General features: G+C 45.5%; 1 protein-coding gene across 1 annotated transcript in view; it reads left to right on the top strand.

Moving 5' to 3' along the window:
* MORC2 (MORC family CW-type zinc finger 2) overlaps positions 1-20,458 on the top strand; it is a 93,438-nt gene that overhangs the window by 20,939 nt on the left and 52,041 nt on the right. Inside the window, 6 exon segments of the mRNA XM_068241008.1 lie at positions 9,216-9,269; positions 11,150-11,184; positions 12,172-12,240; positions 12,364-12,454; positions 15,062-15,077; positions 15,079-15,171. Coding sequence (XP_068097109.1) covers positions 9,216-9,269; positions 11,150-11,184; positions 12,172-12,240; positions 12,364-12,454; positions 15,062-15,077; positions 15,079-15,171 — 358 coding nt within the window.

Genomic DNA, 20,458 nt, shown 5'->3' on the forward strand with positions numbered 1-20,458 from the left:
CTTATGAGCCGTGCAGCGAGGGGTGGATCCACTGGCAGAAGCAGTGCATATTTATGATTGCTAATGAGCCGGGCAGCGGGGGGGGGGGGTGGGGGGGGCGGCGAATCATGTTAAGACGATCTGGTGATCATCACTATCTGCAGTCTTCATAGTGCCCGGCCTGCTGTCTGTACGCTTGTCTTGCCCGCCTACCGATGAGCGCGGATTGGCCAGAAGCAGTGAATATGTATTAGTGTTAATGAGCGGGGGGCGGATCCACTCGAGCGAGCGGCACACACCGCTTTACCAATCGCTGGATAGCGATGGAATGACGGCAGCGGTAGGCGGAGCTGTACGGAGCGTACAGCTCCACCTACGTCTGCCGTCATTCCATCGCTATCCAGCTATTGGTAAAGCTGTGTGTACTCGGCCGCTTGCTCGAGTGGATCTGCCTTAAAGAGAACCTGAACTGAAAATAAAAAGTCAATTAACCATACACAGGTCATACTTACCTACAGTGTAGTCTACTATTCAATCTCTCCTCTCCTGCGTCCCATTTGTCCACTGTGATCAATGGATTTCTCCGTCCTCCATTTTAAAAATGGCCATTACCCCCTAACAGCTTCCTGGTCAGCACACTGTTAAACTGTAATATCACCCACTTGAGCCATAGGGAAACATGGACATTACCTTGCACATTCAGTTGTAACTGACAGCTGCTGATATATAACTGACAGAAACTGGTATATTTTAGTTCTGACAAAATATTGTCAGAACTGGAAGGGATCACTGTAAGAAGAAAATGGTGAGCTTCTGAGAGGTACTGACGGTGAGGTTAGTATGTAATGTTCATTTGCAGCTACGTCATGTGTTTATTTTAAATAATTTTCCTCGCTTCAAGTTCCTCGCTTCAGGTTATGGTGGTGGGATTGCTACCATAAAAATCAAATTTCAACATCAACTGGTCTGAGTGTATTAAGTGATAAAGATGCTAATCCTGCATTCAAAACTGTCTCTGCTGTTAAGGTAGCCATACACTGGTCGATTTGCCATCAGATTTGACCAACAGATAGATTCCTCTCTGATCGAATCTGATCAGCGAGGGATCGTATGGCTACCTTTACTGCAAACAGATTGTGAACCGATTTCAGCCCGTTCACAATCTGTGGTGGTGCTGCCCCTGCTCCCCCCGCCCGCATACATTACCTGCTCCGCCGGCGTGACTGCCCCCGGTCACCGCTGCTTCGTCTCCGCTCTGGTCTCCGGCATGCTTCACTTCTTCCTGCCCGGCGGGAAGTTTAAACAGTAGAGCGCCCTCTACTGTTTAAACTTCCTGCCGGGCTAGAAGAAGTGAAGCATGCCGGAGACCAGACCAGCGCGGAGACGGAGCAGCGGTGACCGGGGGCAGTCGCACCGGTGGAGCAGGTAATGTATGCGGGCTCTTTTGCGTCGGTCGTCGGGCACTCGAACGCCACTAGCGACGCGCTACCTACCCGCGAGCATTCGACGGTAATTTTCCGCACGGAGCGATCGGCGGGATCGGACGGGATAGATCGAAATTCGGCATGTAGCGGGAACGATGTGACAGCAGATTCGATCCCAGTGATCGAATCTGCTGTCGATCTGGCGGGAATCTGCCTAGTGTATGGCCAGCTTTACAGTTTGGAGTTATCACATACCTTAGGGGCACTGGCTCTTTAATTGCCATTGCCATCCGCTAGCAAAACAGTTGCATGCTGGGGGGTCTTTTTATCTAATATATATTCCTCCTCTTCCCTTTATTTTCCCCTCCTTTTAATGACATCAGACAGTGACCTCAGTCACTTTCACTTCGCGCAGTTGGTTTTGCCTGCGTGGCGTTGGCCGCACGCATCCTCGTTCACGCTTCCGTCGCCGGGAGCGTGCTGGGTAGGCAGAGTAGAGATTTTCCCATACTGTGCCTGCGCAGGGCGCTCCTGGCTATGGAAACGCGTAGGGGCAGTGGACGTCGACTTAGAAGTCTGCTTCCACTGCGTGAAGTGAAAGTGAGTCGCGGTGAGGGAACAGAGGATTGTTCAGGGCCGGTGCGGGCACAGGTGGGTTGCAGGGGGCTGGCAGAAGCCCCAGGTAAGTGAAACTTTCAGTGTTCTCCCCAGGCTCTTTTAGCCGGGTGCTCCACCCGGCTAGATTTGGTGACCACCCGGCTGTCATCAGCTCACCTCCTTACCTCCTCCTATGCTGTAAGCACAGTTGCCCTGCATTTTCAACTCGCCCCACCCGGCTACTTTTTCATGCCACCCGGCTACTATTTCATGCCACCCGGCTGGAAAAAAATTCTGGGGAGAACACTGACTTTTTTTTTTTCCAAGTAGTGTTCAGCTCCACTTTAACTAATCTTGGTCCTCTGATGTCTGACCCCCAACTCGTCTCATGTTGATCCTGGCTTTGCTGATGCGCATGTCCAGTGCGGGACACTTGCTTGGCTGATGCGCATCTCCTGGCCTCTGCCTTTTGTGGCAGTAATCTGATTTCTTGATAATGCATCAATTCACATGTCCAGCAGAAGGTCTAATCTGGTGTTGCAACCTAGAAGTGACCTGCAGTAAATTTTAACCCCTTTCCTTTCCAGAGGTTTTTGTCCATAATCTCCCCAATTGTGCTTCGGTGAAGACCAGGTAGTTTTTTAGACGCTGTGCCCCAGAGATACCTGCTCCAATAGTGGTGATACCATATAATTTAGCTGCTTTCTGCTGAATTACTTCTAGCCAGTAAGTTTGTCAGGAAGCCATGGGTCCTGGTCCACTTCCTCTGGTCAATACAAAGTGCTTTTAATTGCTATTGCTCACACTCGTGACCAATAGCATTTAAGGCACTTTGTATTGACCTGAGGAAGCAGGCCAGGACCTATGAAACTCATTGTTTATTTGCATGAATAAATACTATTTCAGCGATCTTATCATAAGCACAGCAGATCCTACAAACTGCTTGGCATATCTTTGATTGCAGCCTGTGATTTTGAGCTACTTATGACTACTGAAGTTGGCGAACTGGCCATAGGCCAGAGAAGTGGTGAATAACTTTAGTCAATAATTAGAGGGTCAAGGAAGGAGGTAGCCAAACATAGAAAGTCTGGTGAGGTTCTAATCAGGAACCAGGAGCAAGACAATGTTAATAGAACACAAAGTGTAATCACTGAAGTCACAAAATACCTGAAAGAAGCCTAAAAGGTACTGATGTGATGTCCTAATGGCTTTTTCGCACTAGGAAATCGGGTTCGTGCTAGCGTTACCTACGGCGTGACGTCGGGAAGTTGCGGTTCGATGCTGATCAGCAAGGCAAGTTCTTTTTTTATCCGACGGGAAACCACTTCCGGAGCATGATTAAAAGCTCCCAGAAGCGTTACATCGTAACGCTCTGGAAAGCGTTGTCTAATGTGAAAGGAAACCTGAAAGTCAATAGACAGACATTCATGTTACCACGCTTACTGCATCCGTCAAAAAGCACAGGCATCAGGTCCTAGTGTGAAAGAGTCCTAAGTTTTCTTTCAAACTTGCTTTTGTAACCCTCAGAAAAAAACAGTATGTGGTCAAGCCAAAAGTCACCCAAAATTTGAAGTAACTTGGACCTCCTGTTGAAGCTTGGACATAACAGAGAAACTATTGTCTGAAAAGAGGGGGGTGGAATTTACATGTCTTAAAAACAATTGTCGATAGATAATTTCCGACATTTCCGATCGTTTAACCGCTTTATTCTGGATGGAGTACATAGGAAAAGATAAGAAAAACGAGCGGAAGATGAGAGAATCGCCTGCAGAATCGAGCACGGAAATGATCGGGCGCGGAATCGAGCGGCAAAATCGAGCTATGTATGCCCCGCATTATGTTTCCTGCATAATCTAATCAAATATGTTAACACAATAGCTATGAGCCAGCTCTAATATTTCAATGGCTGAAAGAGGGTGCTGTATCCATGGTTGCAGCCCATTCATCCTGCATTTCCAAGTGACTGACTCAGCTTTGCACTGCAGTGCATTGCCAAATGCGTTGTTATACTGTGTGATGCTGGTCCAAGTTAATTATGTTGATACCAGGGCTGTGGAGTCGGTACAAAAATCCTCCGACTCCTCAGTTTAGGATTCCACAGACTCCTCTAATTTTCATATTACAATCTTGTTGATTGAAAGTATGTAACATGAAATTCGTCTCTTAACTGCCAGCGCTTAGGAATTTTAAAAGACAACTGAAGTGAGAAGGATTTGGAGATTGCCATATTTATTCCCTTTAGTCCTAGACTAAAACTAGTCCTTGGTAAGAGTACTTGTAAAAGGTACAGAACGGAACAAAGAACATCTATCAGGCCCTAGGCAATGTAACTGGGTACATGTAAGAGTGATATGCAGGTACTCTGCCGGGAAATAAGGAGATTCTTCCTCTATTACACATTCATGCACAATCTGAACCAGGTTTATGGGTGATAAACCCCTCCTGTGTTCAATGTGCACAACATTCTCAGTGGATTCCCTGCAGCTCTGTGGAGAGTGCATATGTAGAGTATAGTACTACTGTGTAACAAAGTAAACCTGAGACAGATGAAATTAAAAAATTTTTATACATACCTGGGCCTTCCTCTAGCCTCCTTCAGGCTAATCAGTCCCTCGCTGTCCTCCTCCGCCACCTGGATCTTCTGCTATGAGTCCAGGTACTTGAGCCAGTCTGGCGTAGTGCGCATGCACACACTCTGCCTCCAGGAGCGTACTACACCTGCGCAGCACTAATGCGCAGGTGCAGAACGCTCCTGACCGAGGAAGCGGCATGCAGCCGGACTGCGCTGACTGGCTGAATTACCAGGACTCATAGCAGAAGATCCAGGTGGTGGAGGTGGACATTGAGGGACTGATTAGCCTGAAGGGGGCTGGAAGAAGGGCCAGGTATGTATAAAACTTGTCTTTTCATCCTTCTCAGGTACCATTTAATTCGTAGTCACCAAACCAAATTTTAACTTATCAAATTATTTGATTTCATGAGCAAAGAGAGTGCATACTTTTGCATAAATCAGTATCAACGCAGAATTATTTCCATCTCATTGACCATCTCTATTAGTGACACGGCTACACATCAGGCTTTATACTTATAGCATAGATGTTATTTAGGATTTATAAGAGATTCCTGTGTACACATCATATATACAGTCACAATCAGATGTGTATATCTGACTTTAAAAATACGGGGACTGCTTTATTGAAGCAGCACAAGTAACTAATTTTGATTGGTTTATTTCATTTTTGCGGACTAAGCAAAGCTATTACTGTATGTATAAATTATTTATGACTATTATCTGAGAAATATAACATTTTATCGTATTTTCTATTTTAATTACAGTTTAAATTCATTAAGAGTCGGAGTCGGTGCATTTTTTTCCCGACTCCAGGCACCCAAAATTGTTGACTCTCCGACTCCACAGCCCTGGTTGATAAACGAACATACTTACAGCAATGCAGCTTTTTATTGCAGCATGCAGCACTGTTTATTGTACACGCATAATGCTAATGAGATCATGATGGCACAAAGGGGTATATCCACTAAATATAGGCAAAATGTACGGTACATGTGCAGTGTTCTCCCCAGAATTTTTTTCCAGCCGGGTGGCATGAAAAAGTAGCCGGGTGGGGCGCAACAGGGCGAATGCAGGGCCGTGTAAGCTCTGCTGACAGCATAGGAGGAGGAAACGAGCCGATATCAGCCGGGTGCTTACCAAAATTAGCCGGATAGAGGCCTGGGGAAAACACTGAGCCTCCATATGACTCTTGCTTTAATGCTAGGTACAGAGATGCTAGGTGAGATTTTCTGCCCGATTTACTGTCAGAACGATTATTTCCAACATGTCCGATCTGCTTTCTGATCAAATGCCGAGCATTTTCTGATCGATTTCCATTCACTTCAATAGGAAATCGATCGGAAAATGCTCGAAAATCGATCAGAAAGCAGATTGATCATGTTGGAAATAATGGATCTGACAGTAAATCAGCCAGAAAATCTCATAGTGTGTACCCAGCATTAGATATGCACCATCTGTCTTAAAGTGAACCTGCCAAGTCAAAACCAGGAAAACCGGTTGTTTGGTTGTTTTTAAAGTGCTATTACAGTGCTTTTTGTTTGCGTTTGAAAAAAACTGAACAAAAATAGGCTTGATTTGCAGTACACAAATCCGGTTCACAGTGCAGGTGAAACAGACATCATATTGTTATACGTATTGGGCATCATTAATGGTTCCGATCAACCACTATTGTTCCGTCAATGTTTTGGGGGTTGGTTCCTCTACCAATCATCTGATTGGTAAGGTTTTCATTTGTGGACCCCATTGTTGTGGAACCACAAGGCTCAGCATGTCCTACAGATTTAACTGAGAAGCTGCAAAATTACACATAGGTATGAACTGGTTTTTTTTTTTTTTTAGAAAATGCAAAGCTCAGCATGGTCTGAAAGGACATGCTGGCCCCTTGAGATTCCAGAGATTAGTGTATCCTAAGGGTTAAAAAAGAGGGGGTGGGATTGGGAATACACTTCAGGACAGAGCTTTATGTGTGCAAGCTGACCTAAGGTCACAGCTTTTTTTTGCCTGTACCTATCAGATCAGACTGCTTTTTTTCCCCTTCAGCGCTGCTGTCTGTGTGCTCTGGTCTCTGAGCAGCCAGGACATCCCGCTCTCTGCAGCTAGTGGAGATCTGCTCCGTGCGTCTGACACCCGGGGAGGAAGTGAGTGATTGCCTGCACTCCCCTCTTCAAGTGGTGTAATTCAGAGATAGGAAAGTTAGTACTGCACGTAAATGTACAACAATTGTACGGTGGGGAGGGAGAGAGACAAGTGACACAGCCGTGAGGGGGAAAGGAGGCACTAAATACCCGGATTACAAAGCCAGACGGGCTGTAGTTTGCCCAGCTCTGCTTTAGTCACAGGCTCCAGCATCCCTTCACGATCGTGCAGGCAGAGTGAGACTGCTTGTAATGTGCCCCGTTCCTGGAGGAGGAGCACTATGCAGTCAGCATGGTCCCGCCTATTGCCATGCTGAGGCAAGGAGTGTACGAGCCCGCCAGAAAGCGCGAGATCTCTAGAGGAGCTGAGCTTGCTGGGCAATCTGCTACAGAGGAGTCAGCGCTGAGTGCAGAGAACAGCGCTGGCTTTTGTAATATGCAAAATAGCAGCCGGGCGGGGCCTTAATTCACCCGGGCGGCGCGCCCACTTAATTGATCCTGGGGAGAACACTGCATGTGTTACACGGTTTTCTAAGGACCAAGGAGTGCTCAAGGGATATGCTGGCTCAGAGATTTATTCAACAGTATGCACAAAAAGAGCAAGGTTCCTAACTCTCTTCACATTGGATGATGCGTACGTAGTTTTCTGTCTGCACATGTACATTTTACCAGGGCTGTGGAGTCGGGACAAAAATCTTCCAACTCAGACTCCTCAGTTTATGAAACTCCGACTCCGGGTACTCAAAATGGCTCCGACTCCTTGACTCCGACTCCTTAGCCTAATACTTAACAGTGCTGTGGATTTTGTACAAAAATCACACGACTCCTCAGTTTATGAAATCAACGACTCCTACTCCGGGTGCCCAAAATTGCTCCGACTCCAACTCTGACTCCACAGCCCTGCATTTTACCGATATTTAGTGAGTACAGACCATTGTTGCATAGATACTACTTTGCAGGTGGTGACTCTCATACTGCTACTATACTGGAGTTTACTTGGTAGTGAGCTTCTGCTACTGTAGGAAAACTAGTACTGTGACCTATGATTTACAAGTGGAAAAGAGGAACTTCTAAAGGTTATGAACTTCTAAAAGCCATTTTCTTTTCAGGAGGATGTGTGGGGGTGTCGGTTTCCAATATGTATTGTATACGGTACTATGCTTTAAACGAACACTTAAAGATGAACTATAAATATTGTAATAAAAAAAGTGCTTTGTTTTTACTGTAATTATGTATAAATGATTTAGTCAGTGTTTGCCCATTGTAAAATATTTTAAATCCCTGATTTATATTCTGACATTTATCACATGGTGACATTTTTACTGCTGGCAAGTGATGCAGCTGCTGCTTGCTGTTTTGGCAGTTGCAAACAGCTGTAAACAGCTATTTCCCACAATGCAACAGGGTTCACAGACAGGAAACTGCCAAGAGTACGTACTCAGAATTTCTTTGTGAGAGGGGTTTCACCACAATATCAGCCATACAGCGCCCCCTGATGGTCTGTTTGTGAAAGGAATAGATTTCTCATGTAAAAGGGGGTATCAGCTACTGATTAGGCTAAAGTTCAATTCTTGGTCGGAGTTTCTCTTTAAGCCAGGGCTAAAAATCAGTTTTATTTGCCTGGGGCTTCTACCAGCCCCCTGCAGCCGTCCCGTGCCCTTGCATTCACTTACGGAGCCTCCAGTCCCTTGCCGCCAGCTAGTTTCGGTTTCACTGAAAGGGAGTAAGCGGGCTTTCTGCACCTGCGCAGGCCTGGCCACGCGTATCCTTCTTCACGTTGCCGTCCTAAATACTGTCCTGCGCAGGACGCTATTGTGGATGGGAACGCAAAGAAAACTATAAGTGGTCGGACTGTCAGCAAAAACGAAACTAGCTGGCGGTGGGGGACCGGAGGCTCCGTGAGTGACTGCGAGGGCACGGGATGGCTGCAGGGGGCTGGTAGAAGCCCCAGGAAAGTAAAACTGATTTTTTTTTCCATTCCTGGCTTAAGTGTCCCTGGCTTAAGTGTTTGCCCATTGTAAAATCTTTCCTCTCCCTGATTTGCATTCTGAAATTTTATCACAAGTGGCAATATCTTTACTGCTGGCAGGTGATCTCTGTGGAAGGAGATGCTGCTTTTTTGACGGTTAGAACAGCTGTTATTTCACACAAAGCAACAGCTCCCAAAGTGTGATGTCATTACCTAGGTACTGACATCAAACTGTAGGAGGTGTTACACAAAAATATCAGCCATACAGAGCCCCCTGATTATCCATTTGAGAAAAGGTAAAGATTTCTCATAGGAAAGGGTATATCGGCTACTGATTGGGATGACGTTCAATCCTTTGTTACAGTTCCTGTTTTAAAGTTTAGTCAGTTTAAGGCAGAAATTAAAAGGCACCCAAAAATGTTAAGGAGAGGTAAATACATTGAAATATTTAGATGTACTCTGTGTGTGTGTATCCTTTTCAAGCATTGTTCATTGTTTATCTTACCTCTATACTAATTTTAACTTTTTTCTTCAAATAGCACAACCCACGAGTTCCTTTTTGGTGCTTTGGCTGAGTTGGTTGATAATGCAAGGTATGTAGTGCTGGTTTAGTTTGAGCCTGTGTTTTTGCTTGGCTGCATGTTTTTCTCTGTATGTATAGAACACTATTTTAATACTATCTTAAAATGGACCTATACCCAGGAATTTAGCTTGACACATCGTTAGTAGTCAGTAACGGGGGTTATCACTCAACATTCATCTCAGAATACACAATTGAAAAACTGGGCTGTTGATCACATGCTTATTCCTCAATTTTTCCACTGTATAGATCCATGCAGAAGCCTCCCAGGGTTTACCTTGTTTTTAATTTAACCACCCTGGCGTTCTATTAAGATCGCCAGGGCGGCTGCATGAGGGTTTTTTTTAAATAAAAAAAAAAACTATTTCATGCAGCCAACTGAAAGTTGGCTGCATGAAAGCCCACTAGATGGCGCTCCGGAGGCGTTCTTCTGATCGCCTCCGGCGGCCAAAAGTAACACGGAAGGCCGCAATGAGCAGCCTTCTGTGTTTTGCTTGCTTCGTCGCCATGGCGACGAGCGAAGTGACGTCATGGACGTCAGCCGCCTCCGATCCAGCCCTTAGCGCTGGCCGGAACTATTTGTTCCAGCTGCGCAGGGCTCAGGCGGCTGGGGGGACCCTCTTTCGCCGCTGCTCGCGGCGGATCGCCGCAGAGCGGCGGCGATCGGGCAGCACACGCAGCTGGCAAAGTGCCGGCTGCGTGTGCTGCTCTTTATTTCATCAAAATCGGCCCAGCAGGGCCTGAGCAGCACCCTCTGGCTGTAATGGACGAGCAGAGCTCGTCCATACCGCTAAGGTGGTTAAAAAAGAAAAACAATCTATATCTCAGTAGTTGCTTTTGTAAATACTAAATTATTTGTGTTTTGAATTTAAAGAGATTTTGTAACAAAATTTTCAGCCTTATTTCTTCTATCATATAAGTTCCTATACCTGTCCTAATGTGGTCTGCCTTACTGCAGCCTTTCCTAGTTGCACAGTTGCTGTATTATCTCTGTTATATAATCTAATCTTCTTTGCCTTGTCAGCTCAGGCAGTAATGTGCTGATCTGCTGTGATAGGTAGAAGCTATACACACCCTCTCCACGCTCCCTGCAGGCTCTGTATAAGTCACAGACTGAGCTTCTCTCAGCCTATCACATGCTGCTTTGCAGCCATGTTTTTTGTTTGTAAACACTGCCTAAAACTGGCAATTACAAGCCAGGATTGCAGCAGGGAGTGGCAGAAACAGCAAAGAGGGGCCCAGGAGAACATAATGAATAGGCCTGGCTTTTCCACTTGGACTTCATTAGAAATGGCTGAGCCTGATAGGGTTCGATGAGGCCTGGCTTTTCCACTTGGGCTTCAATGAAAATAACTGAGCCTGATGGGGTCCGATCAGGCCTGGCTTTTGTCACTAAAGCCCAATCAGCTGCTGCTCCTGCGCAAAGCACACAATGTTCGAGGACCCAGTGGTGCGAGCAGCTACTGCGCCTGCGCAATCTGTGGACAAGCCCTTGTTGGTGGACTTTGCAGGGGGGGGGGGGGGGGGTCAGCGCTGGATCAGGGGTGCTAAGGAGAACGAGGGAAGTCTCATTAGGATCCAGAGGCTAGTGAGGGATCAGTAAATTGGCACTTAGGGATGGTCCATGATGCTAATAATTCTGAGTTGATGCATATTTTATGTTCTTTATCCAGTCAAATGCAGCAGCTGCTGCATTTGAGTGGCTAGTACGTCGCTTCATAAAGTTTGCAACAACATAGAATATAAGCATCTTATTGACCATCCCTACGTTACCGAACAATATGAAACAAAAACAAAAAAATGAATTCCTCTTTAAACTAAATAGTTGTCAAATCAGAAATGTGTAGGGAAAACTGATTTTCTTTTTTTTTTTTTTTTCTTTTTTTCTTTTAGAGATGCTGATGCTACAAGAATTGATATTTACACAGGTATTTAATGATCATGAAATAAGTCCATGATATGGCAAGGAAAGAAGTGAGTCGGAGTTACTGTGTACCCGAGGCAAAATAAAAAACAAAACAAAAAGATGCTTACCTAAGATCATCCAGATATTTCCCACTTCCTGGAGACCACTGATGCCACGTGTGGACGCTCATGTTGGATTTATTATCGTGACAGCGCTCCCCGCTGTGAGATTGATTAGGTACACTGGGTCCCTGCACTTGTGCAAGCACAGTATGAATGTACACAAAGAGGAGTGTAGTCGCAATTTAACAATGGCTCCCAGGTAGCAATGGTGGTCTCCAGGAGGACACGGAAGTCTCTGGAGGATCCAGATGCTTCCTCCCTCTTAGGTAAGTATCTATTTTTGTTTTTTTTAGTTCTGCTTTGAGCTTGCATTAAGCCCATGGCTGCATATGCAGGAAATTGGGACTACACCTGAGGCCCCGTTTCCACTATCGCGAATCCGCATGCGTCTTGCGTATGTGGATTCGCATAGACAATATAAGTGAATGTTCTTGTTTCCACTTATGCGTCTGCGGGAGCGTTTTATTGTGCAGAGAAAATCTGCACGGAACACCCTGCAGAATTCGCCTGCGTGTGGAATGCAGGCGAATCGCACATAATGTATTTAATAGGGAAATCGCATGCGTTTTCCCCATGCGTTTTTTGCCGCGAATTCGCATGCGAATTCGCATAGGTACCAATGTAAATTCACACAGGCAGTGACATGGTTAAAATCGCATATACCCTCACCTATGCGAATTCGCGGCAAAAACCGCATGCGGAATCGCATCCGCATGCGATTTCATCAGCGGTGGAATCCAGGCGATTCTGCACCGCAATAGTGGAAACGAGCCCTCAATGATTAAAAAAAAAAAAAAAAAAAGTGTAAAGTTAAAAGAAACAAAAGATATCTTTATTTTAAACACATGCTGCAATGTGAATGTTAACTTTTTGTATTGCTCGCACAGTGCCAAGACAAGATCTGAGAGGTGGTTTCATGCTCGGTTTCCTTGATGATGGAGCTGGAATGGATCCAAGTAAGAGTGGATGTTATTAAAGAAGTTATTTTGCAGAATACAATTTTGTAATGTATTTTTGTATATAATTGTATTGTAATAAATTCACTTTTTAACTCTCGGTTCATGTTTTTAATATCATAGCTGAAGCTGCAGGTGTCATTCAGTTTGGACGGTCTGCCAAAAGAACTCCTGAATCTATTCAAATTGGACAGTATGGAAATGGTTTGAAATCGTACGTTGAATCAACTTTGTTTTTTGCGCATGTGTTGCTAATGTACGAAACATAAAGATAGCCTCAGTTTTTTTATAAACCTACCATTACTTTGGGTTAAAACAAAAAGCAGGTAGGGTAGCTGTACTGTGTTGGGAGACTGTAGTTTTACGATAAGTACAATTTAGTGTTTTGCTATTGTATAGTCGCTCACTTTATTTTATTGAGCTTTTAGGAATTCTGCCATGTTTTGTAATCTCTGATTTACGCTCTCTCCCAGTGTCTGTCTGTCTATCCTATCTATCTATCTATATATATATATATATATATATATATATATATATATATATATATATATATATATATATATATATATATATATATATATATATATATATATATATATATATATATATATAAAAAAATTATTTTTTTCCCCAGTCACTTTTAACCTTCTAAAGCTATAGCATATGTTTATCTTGTCAAGCCTTCTTAACCAATAAAACTACTAGATGGCAAAACATGGCAGTAATTTTGCTGCCAGGATTTATTTGGGCCTTAGAGTGGTCGAGTAACATCACAAACATCTGTCTTGAAGAGGAACTGTCGCGAAAATCTTAAAATTTAAAACGCATACAAGTACATTGCCTCCTGAGTAAAATTCAGCCATAAATTACTTCTCTCTGATGTTGCTGGCATTTACAGTAAGTAGTAGAAATCTGACAGAACCGACAGGTTTTAGACTAGTACCTCTCTCCATAGGGTGTTCTTGGCATGTCCTTTATTGTTTATAAAGACACTCCCTGAAAAAAATTTATACAAAGATGCTGACCAGCCTCCCTGCAGACCATACATGTTTTTTGGTAGTTGGACGGAGCAACTGCCATTCACTAAGTGCATTTTGAAAATAAAGAAATCCCTGTGAACCCTCCATGAGGAGATGCGCTAGCCCGAAACCTGTCGCTCCTGTCTGATTTCTACTACTTACTGTAAGTGACAGTACCACAGGAGAAAAGTAATTTATGGCTCATTTTACTCTGGAAGAAAATGTACATCTTAATTGTATATATTTACATAAATTTTAAGATTTTCGCGACAGAGGTCCTTTTAAATCATCATCTTTTTTTTTATTTTTTGTTTTTGTAACTTTACATTTTATTGAACACCTTTTTCAGTAAAGAACAAGTACGTCCATAAAAGCAGATATGCATTGCTTAGACATTTGACAAAAAAACGAGGAAAAATAATAATCATAGGTAACAATCGACACTTCATAGAACTGGGTGCGATGGAAGCAGCCACATTACTAAAGACCAGGGCACAGCGAGTAGGGCCACAGGGTGAAGCAGAAAGAATCTTGAAGGGAAGGGCAGAAGACTTTTCTGAAATAAGTTAAAAAAAAAAAAAAAGTTTCACTTACCTGGGGCTTTCGCCAGCCCTCTGCAGCTATCCTATGCCGTTGCTGGTACTGAAAGATCCTCCGGTCCCTCGTCGTGCCACGGTTTCGTTACTGCCAGCTTGCAAGTCGACAGCGCCTGCACAGCCCTGGCAGCACGCATCCTCGTTCACGCTCCCGTCGCCGGAAGCATCCTGCGCAGAATGAGAAAATCTCTACTGCGCCTGCACAGGAGGCTCCCAGCGACGGGATCGTGAATGAGGACAGGCACATTTGGGGCGGGGGAACAGAGGATTGTTGAATACTGGTGCGAGCACAGGACGGCTGCAGGGGCTGGGAGAAGCCCCAGGTAAGTGAAACTTTTTTTTTTTTTTTTTTTACTTATTTCAGATTCCCTTTTAAATCCTTGTAGTTCTTGGAGGTTCTAAAAAAATAAGTAATCTTCCCAATATGGACACAGACAGGACTGAAACTACAAAAGAAGGCGTAACCCTCCCACGCCATACAGAACTATAATTTTTAATGTTGTTGGGCTTTATATTTACTTTTGATCAGTCACATGAATGATGTTTGATTTTCAGCTGGTCACCCTTCCTCCCTTTTCATTTAGCATATTCAACCTAATGTAGTTTTGGCCAATTGAAAGCCAATCTAAACTTCAATAATAAGTCTGCGAGGGGCATCTCATCCTCCTGATCAGCTGTCGTTACTAGCTGGACATTGCGGGCTGCTTTGTCAGAAATGACATTCACATTAGGACCATCGACTCTGTTCTGTTGCTGGTGCATCACCTGGCAGTGTGGGCTTTTATAGCCATTGGGGGATGTCGGAGTACTACTTCTCTAGTGTTAGTAATAGAGGCACATGCACACTAAGTCTAAATTGCACAAAACCTGGTTTTAATTTGGTTTTCCTAAATAGAAACCTTTTTAGTTAAATATTAGTATTCCAGTAAGATTAATAAAGTATAGAGTGATGCATATTAAACTGTTTTTTTATGGGAATTTTTTTTCTCTCTCTCTCTCTCTCTCTCTCTCTCTCTCTCTCTCTCTCTCTCTCTCTCTCTCTCTCTCTCTCTCTCTCTCTCTCTCTCTCTCTCTCTCTCTCTCTCTCTCTCTCTCTCTCTCTCTCTCTCTGTCTCTCATCTCTCTCTCCTCTCTCTCTCTCTCTCTCTCTTCCCCCCCCCCCCCCCCCCCCCCCGGCATTGTTGGGCTACTTTAATGCACCATTAGTGGTTCAATGAGAATTGGGAAAAGATTTCATCCTTTTTACGAAGAAGGGAGAAACTATGACTTGCCTATTTATGTCACGCACATTTCACGAAGAAGAAGGAATTGATGAGGTTTGTAAACACAAAATGACCAAAATTCTATTAAAAGGTTCTTTATGTATTAGGTTTCATAATTATGCAATTTTATTTACTTAGCTCAAAGTTAAACTGTCAGGCTGTTTATAGTACATTATTCCTGAGGATAGAAGAGTCAAATGGGCACTCTTGTTTGAGGGATTGACTATTCTTTAGACAGCTGAGAACTGTGGGGGGGTGGGGGGGAAGGGGAGATGTACTGCATTAATACTCCAATAAGCAGTACAAAGCTGGCTGCAAATGTGCTTTATATTTGATATCTGCTGAAATGGTAACTCTATCTGGTGGTAAACTCATATTTCCTGATTGATTTTTTTTTTCTTTTTATTGATCACTGACTTATTGTTACTATATACTATGGAACATGTTGCAGAAGGAGTCAGCACTTCTGTAAATGTGTAGTAATAAAAATGTATACATGGTAGGCCTGAAAGATAAATCGAATTTAAATCGAAATCGCGATCCACCAAGATCACAATTTCAGGATCGTGAAAGCGGCGAATATCGCGATCACGTCATTTCCACATGAAGTTTGAAGAAGCGCCTTCAAACTTTCCCAAAGTCCCAGTGCCCGCAGCTTTTGTACATACCTACCATCCTCTATCGCCCTCTGCCGCCTCTTGTGCTTGGCAAAACTTCGGGTTCCTGTATGTCACATGATATACAGGAAGTATGCCGTGCAATAGAGCCTGCAGGAGGCAAAGTGGATAGACGGGCATTGCTGGACTCGTGCTTGAAGCTATGTCCAGAACTGATGCAACTTGGGTGACAGAGGAGGCACAGAGAGAGACAGCGTGGGGACAGAGAGAGACGCAGGAGACACAGAGGGGGCACAGAGAGAAACAGAGTGGGCACAGACACAAAGGAGGCAAGAAAGAGACCCAGAGAAGGCATGAAGAGGCAAAGGGGGCACAATGAGAGACAGGGGGACAGAGGGGAACAGACAGGCACAAGGGGAAACAGAGCTTGATTTGAAGGAAATCGTGAATCGAAATCGTAATTTTGGACAGAAATCGCTCAATTAAATTTTTTTCCTAAAATCGTTCAGGCCTAATACATGGATATAATGAGTGTTTAAAACACCTCTAAAGTAAAAAAAATTAATAAACAAATGGCCAGATAAACATATACATCACATGCTTACTAAATTATGCATGGCATCTTCTTTGGGTCTTGAGGTGTCCTGTTTGTCTGCTTTTCCTTAATGTGAACCTAAACTGTACATAAGAGTTTACTAACCTGAGCTTTGACAGCCCCCTGCAGCTGTCCTGTGCCCGCAGTGTGCCAAACCGATCCTCTCATCCCTCGCCATGGCTAAGTTTCGTTTCTGCTGACTGATCAGGCGGCAGGCCACTGCTCCTGGGCAGTATCCTCGTATGCATTCACGTTGGCAAGAGCGCACTGCGCAATATGATGTTCTCGCTTACTGCACCTGCGGCAGGACACTCGCTGATGTGTACGCACAGGCGCACAAAAAGCCGCAGCGGGAGACCAAAGGATGAATTTGGCCCGTTGCAGGCACAGGCCGGCTGCAGGGGGCTGTTTGAAGCCCCAGGTAAGTGAACACCGGCTTCTCCAATTTGACAATGGTGGTGACCGGCAAAAATATACGGTAGTGTCTTTCCTATGGGAAGCATTCACACCTGTAGCTATTGTAAAAGCACTGCATGCAGCACTTTTGCGAGCAGTCACAAAAAATCGTGGCAATTTTGTTTGTATAAGGTACGAGTTAATGTAACAGTTGAAGCTGTGTAGTGAACCCATCGGGCAACACGGTGGTGTAGTGGTTAGCACTCTCGTCTTAACAGCGCGGCGTCCCAGTACGAATCTCATCCAGGGCATCTGTACGGAATTTGTATGTTCTCTCTGTGTCTGCGTGGGTTTTCTTCAGGGCACTCCGGTTTCTCCCACCCCCAAAAACCTACAGGTAAGTTAATTGGCTTACCCTTAAATTGGCCCTAGACTACGATACATACATACATACATTACACAATATAGACATATGACTGATGGGGATTAGATTGTGAGCCCCTCTGAAGGGCAGTTAGTACAAGACAATATATACAGGACTCTGTACAGTGCTGGCGAAGATGTCTGTGCTATATAAATACTAAAAAATGACCCAAACCATTGTATATTTGTTACATATGAACCATTAATTTTTCATGTTTGACTTTAGATGGACTTTAAATGGTTGTCCTGCATCAAGCTGTCATTGTTGCAGTGCTTTTTTTTTCTTTTTTCTTTTTTTTTTTTTACAAATTAAGTAATAGGCATAACTAGTTCCTATGGGCAGCAAGCACAGGCAATTTTCACAATCAAGACTCTCATATTTCTCACAGGAAAGGCTATACTAAGGTGAATGCCAACTAATCTTGCTACTATTATCAAGCGACAAGCCTTTGTGAAAGCTGGTCATTAGGAAAAGCTTAGAAAAGGAAGAGGAGGGTGGCACAATTTTACAACAAAGGCTGAGCTCGTTCTCCATAGACCTAATATAAAGTGGCCAATTCAGGGCATTGAAAAAGATCATTGAGGTTAGACAGAGCAGTCATAAAATTAGGATTTGGACACATATTCACTTTAACCACCCTGGCGGTATTGACGAGCTCAGCTCGTCCAGGAAAAACTTGCTGAAAGCGGTATTGACGAGCTGAGCTCGTCAATACCGCCAGGGAGATTTATTGTTTCTCTTCCCCGCCGGCTGCACTTTTCCCTCATCAGAGGGATTCCCCAGGATGGCTGGATGCCTGCCAGCACGCTGTGGGTAGCGATCTGTGCTACCCACAGCATACAGAACTAGCATCCAGCCACCCTGGGAATCCCTGTGCAGCCGGCGGGGCAGAGAATGTGTGGGGCTGTGCAGGGATTCCCCTTCTTTGCCGGCGGGTGGCTGGTGCGGGGATCCTCTCTGTGCGGGGGGCCGGGGATCCCCGTACTGTGCATGCGGGGTGACCCTTTTGTGTGTGCGGGGGGGGCGGGTATCCCCTTCTATGGGGCTGGTCTTGGCCGGTCGGGGACACCCCCTTCTGTGGTGGGGGGAAGGTGGGTGTCCCCATCTATGTGGGCTGTGGGTGGCCTCTCCCTCCTCTTCCCCATCCCTCCCTCTCTGTCCCCCGTGTCCCCCCCCCCCCCCCCCCCGGTCCCGTGTCTCCCCCCTGTAAGAAGCCCTGATCTACTCACCTGAGGGCTTTCTCCTGCGGCGGCCACGATGGACACCCTCCTCCTCCATCGCCGAAGTCCCGGTCTGTGTAATTACAGTACGCGGCTTGGTGACGTCACCAAGCCGCGTACTGTAATTACAGAGAACACGAGACTTCGCGATGGAGGAGGAGGGTGTCCATCGTGGCCGCCGCAGGAGAAAGCCCTCAGGTGAGTAGATCAGGGCTTCTTACAGGGGGGAGACACGGGATCGGGGGGGGGGGGGGGGGACACGGGGGACAGAGAGGGAGGGATGGGGAAGAGGAGGGAGAGGCCACCCACAGCCCACATAGATGGGGACACCCACCTTCCCCCCACCACAGAAGGGGGTGTCCCCGACCGGCCAAGACCAGCCCCATAGAAGGGGATACCCGCCCCCCCCGCACACACACAAAAGGGTCACCCCGCATGCACAGTACGGGGATCCCCGGCCCCCCGCACAGAGAGGATCCCCGCACCAGCCACCCGCCGGCAAAGAAGGGGAATCCCTGCACAGCCCCACACATTCTCTGCCCCGCCGGCTGCACAGGGATTCCCAGGGTGGCTGGATGCTAGTTCTGTATGCTGTGTGTAGTGGGGGGGACACAGGATCAGGGGTGAGACGGGGGGCATGGAGGACAGAGAGGGAGGGATGGGGGAAGAGGAGGGAGAGGCCACCCACAGCCCGCATAGATGGGGACCCCCACCTCCCACCCACCACAGAAGGGGGTGTCCCCGACCCACCACGACTAGCCCCCATAGAAGGATGATACCTGCCCCCCCCCCCCCCAATGCACACACAAAAGGGCCACCCACACGCACAGTATGGGGATTCCCCCCCCCCCCCCCCACAGAGGGGATCCCCGCCGGCCACTACCAGCCAGCACAGAAGGGGAGCCCCCCCCCCCCACAGAAGGGACACCCGGCCACAGTTAGGGGGCATCGGGGGCAATGGGGTTGGGGGGGCAGAGGCACCCGCAAACCTAGCTCCCTATACATATGACTCCCTAGACCTGGCTGCACATCTGTCTCCTATACACCTGGCTGCACATCTGTCTCCTATACACCAGCAAACATCTTGCTCCCTATATACCTGGCAAAACATCTAGCTAACTACACCTGGCTGCACATCTGGCTAATACATCTGGCTATACATCTGGGTCTTATACTCACCATTGGCATGCTGATCCCTTGCCGCGTACCTCTGATAGCTTCTCCAGTGCCTTCTTCCATGTCCCTTGGCGGATTTTGCTTCTCCCTTGGCGATCACATGTCCCCCGTCGATCGGCGTTGATGGCACCAATGTCACACAGCATCATCAAAATCTCGCAGCAAACACTTTTTTTTTATTGAATTCAATACAATAACCTGTATTGAATTCAATATAAAAAAAATGATTGCAAAAAAAATTGGTTGAAAATTATTGGAAATTAATTGAACCACTTTTTGCACGGAAATCCTGGGGAAATAGAACGCCAGGGTGGTTAAAGAGAATCTGTACTGTCCGATTTGAACAATAAAAAACATACCAATCGAGTCACTTTGATATCCTGGATCCCCCTTTGCCGTTTCCGCCGCGATCCTAACTTTTAATCACCAGTTTTAGGTGTGTTTTTCAAACATAAAATATGGCCACTAACCAGATAGTGAGACACCCCAACTTTTCCAGGTAAAATACAGTTTGGGATATACTCGGCGTATAAGACTACCCCTCTTCCAATGCACACCAGATAAAAAAAAAATAAAATATATATATATATATAATTTTACAGTATACTACAAGTTTTTATTACATAGTGAATTATCTGCACTCCCGAATTACCTGCATATCCCAGTCTGGGATTTTCAGTTTCTCAGCATGTGACGGGCAGTTTCCCCTCTTCTCAGCCTCATAAACTGCATCACAGATAAGCTGAAACTGAGAGCAGAGAGTGGAGAGTAAACAAAGCACACAGAGCCTGCAGGGGGTGTGCATAACTTGTATTCATTGAAACAGCGGCAGCCCAGTCCTCTTTGGTTCGACAAAGCTTGACAAAGAAAAGATTAGATATATTACAGAGACAGTGCAACTAGAAAAGGCTGC

Source organism: Hyperolius riggenbachi, chromosome 1, assembly GCF_040937935.1.
Source record: "Hyperolius riggenbachi isolate aHypRig1 chromosome 1, aHypRig1.pri, whole genome shotgun sequence".
Lineage (NCBI taxonomy): Eukaryota > Metazoa > Chordata > Amphibia > Anura > Hyperoliidae > Hyperolius > Hyperolius riggenbachi.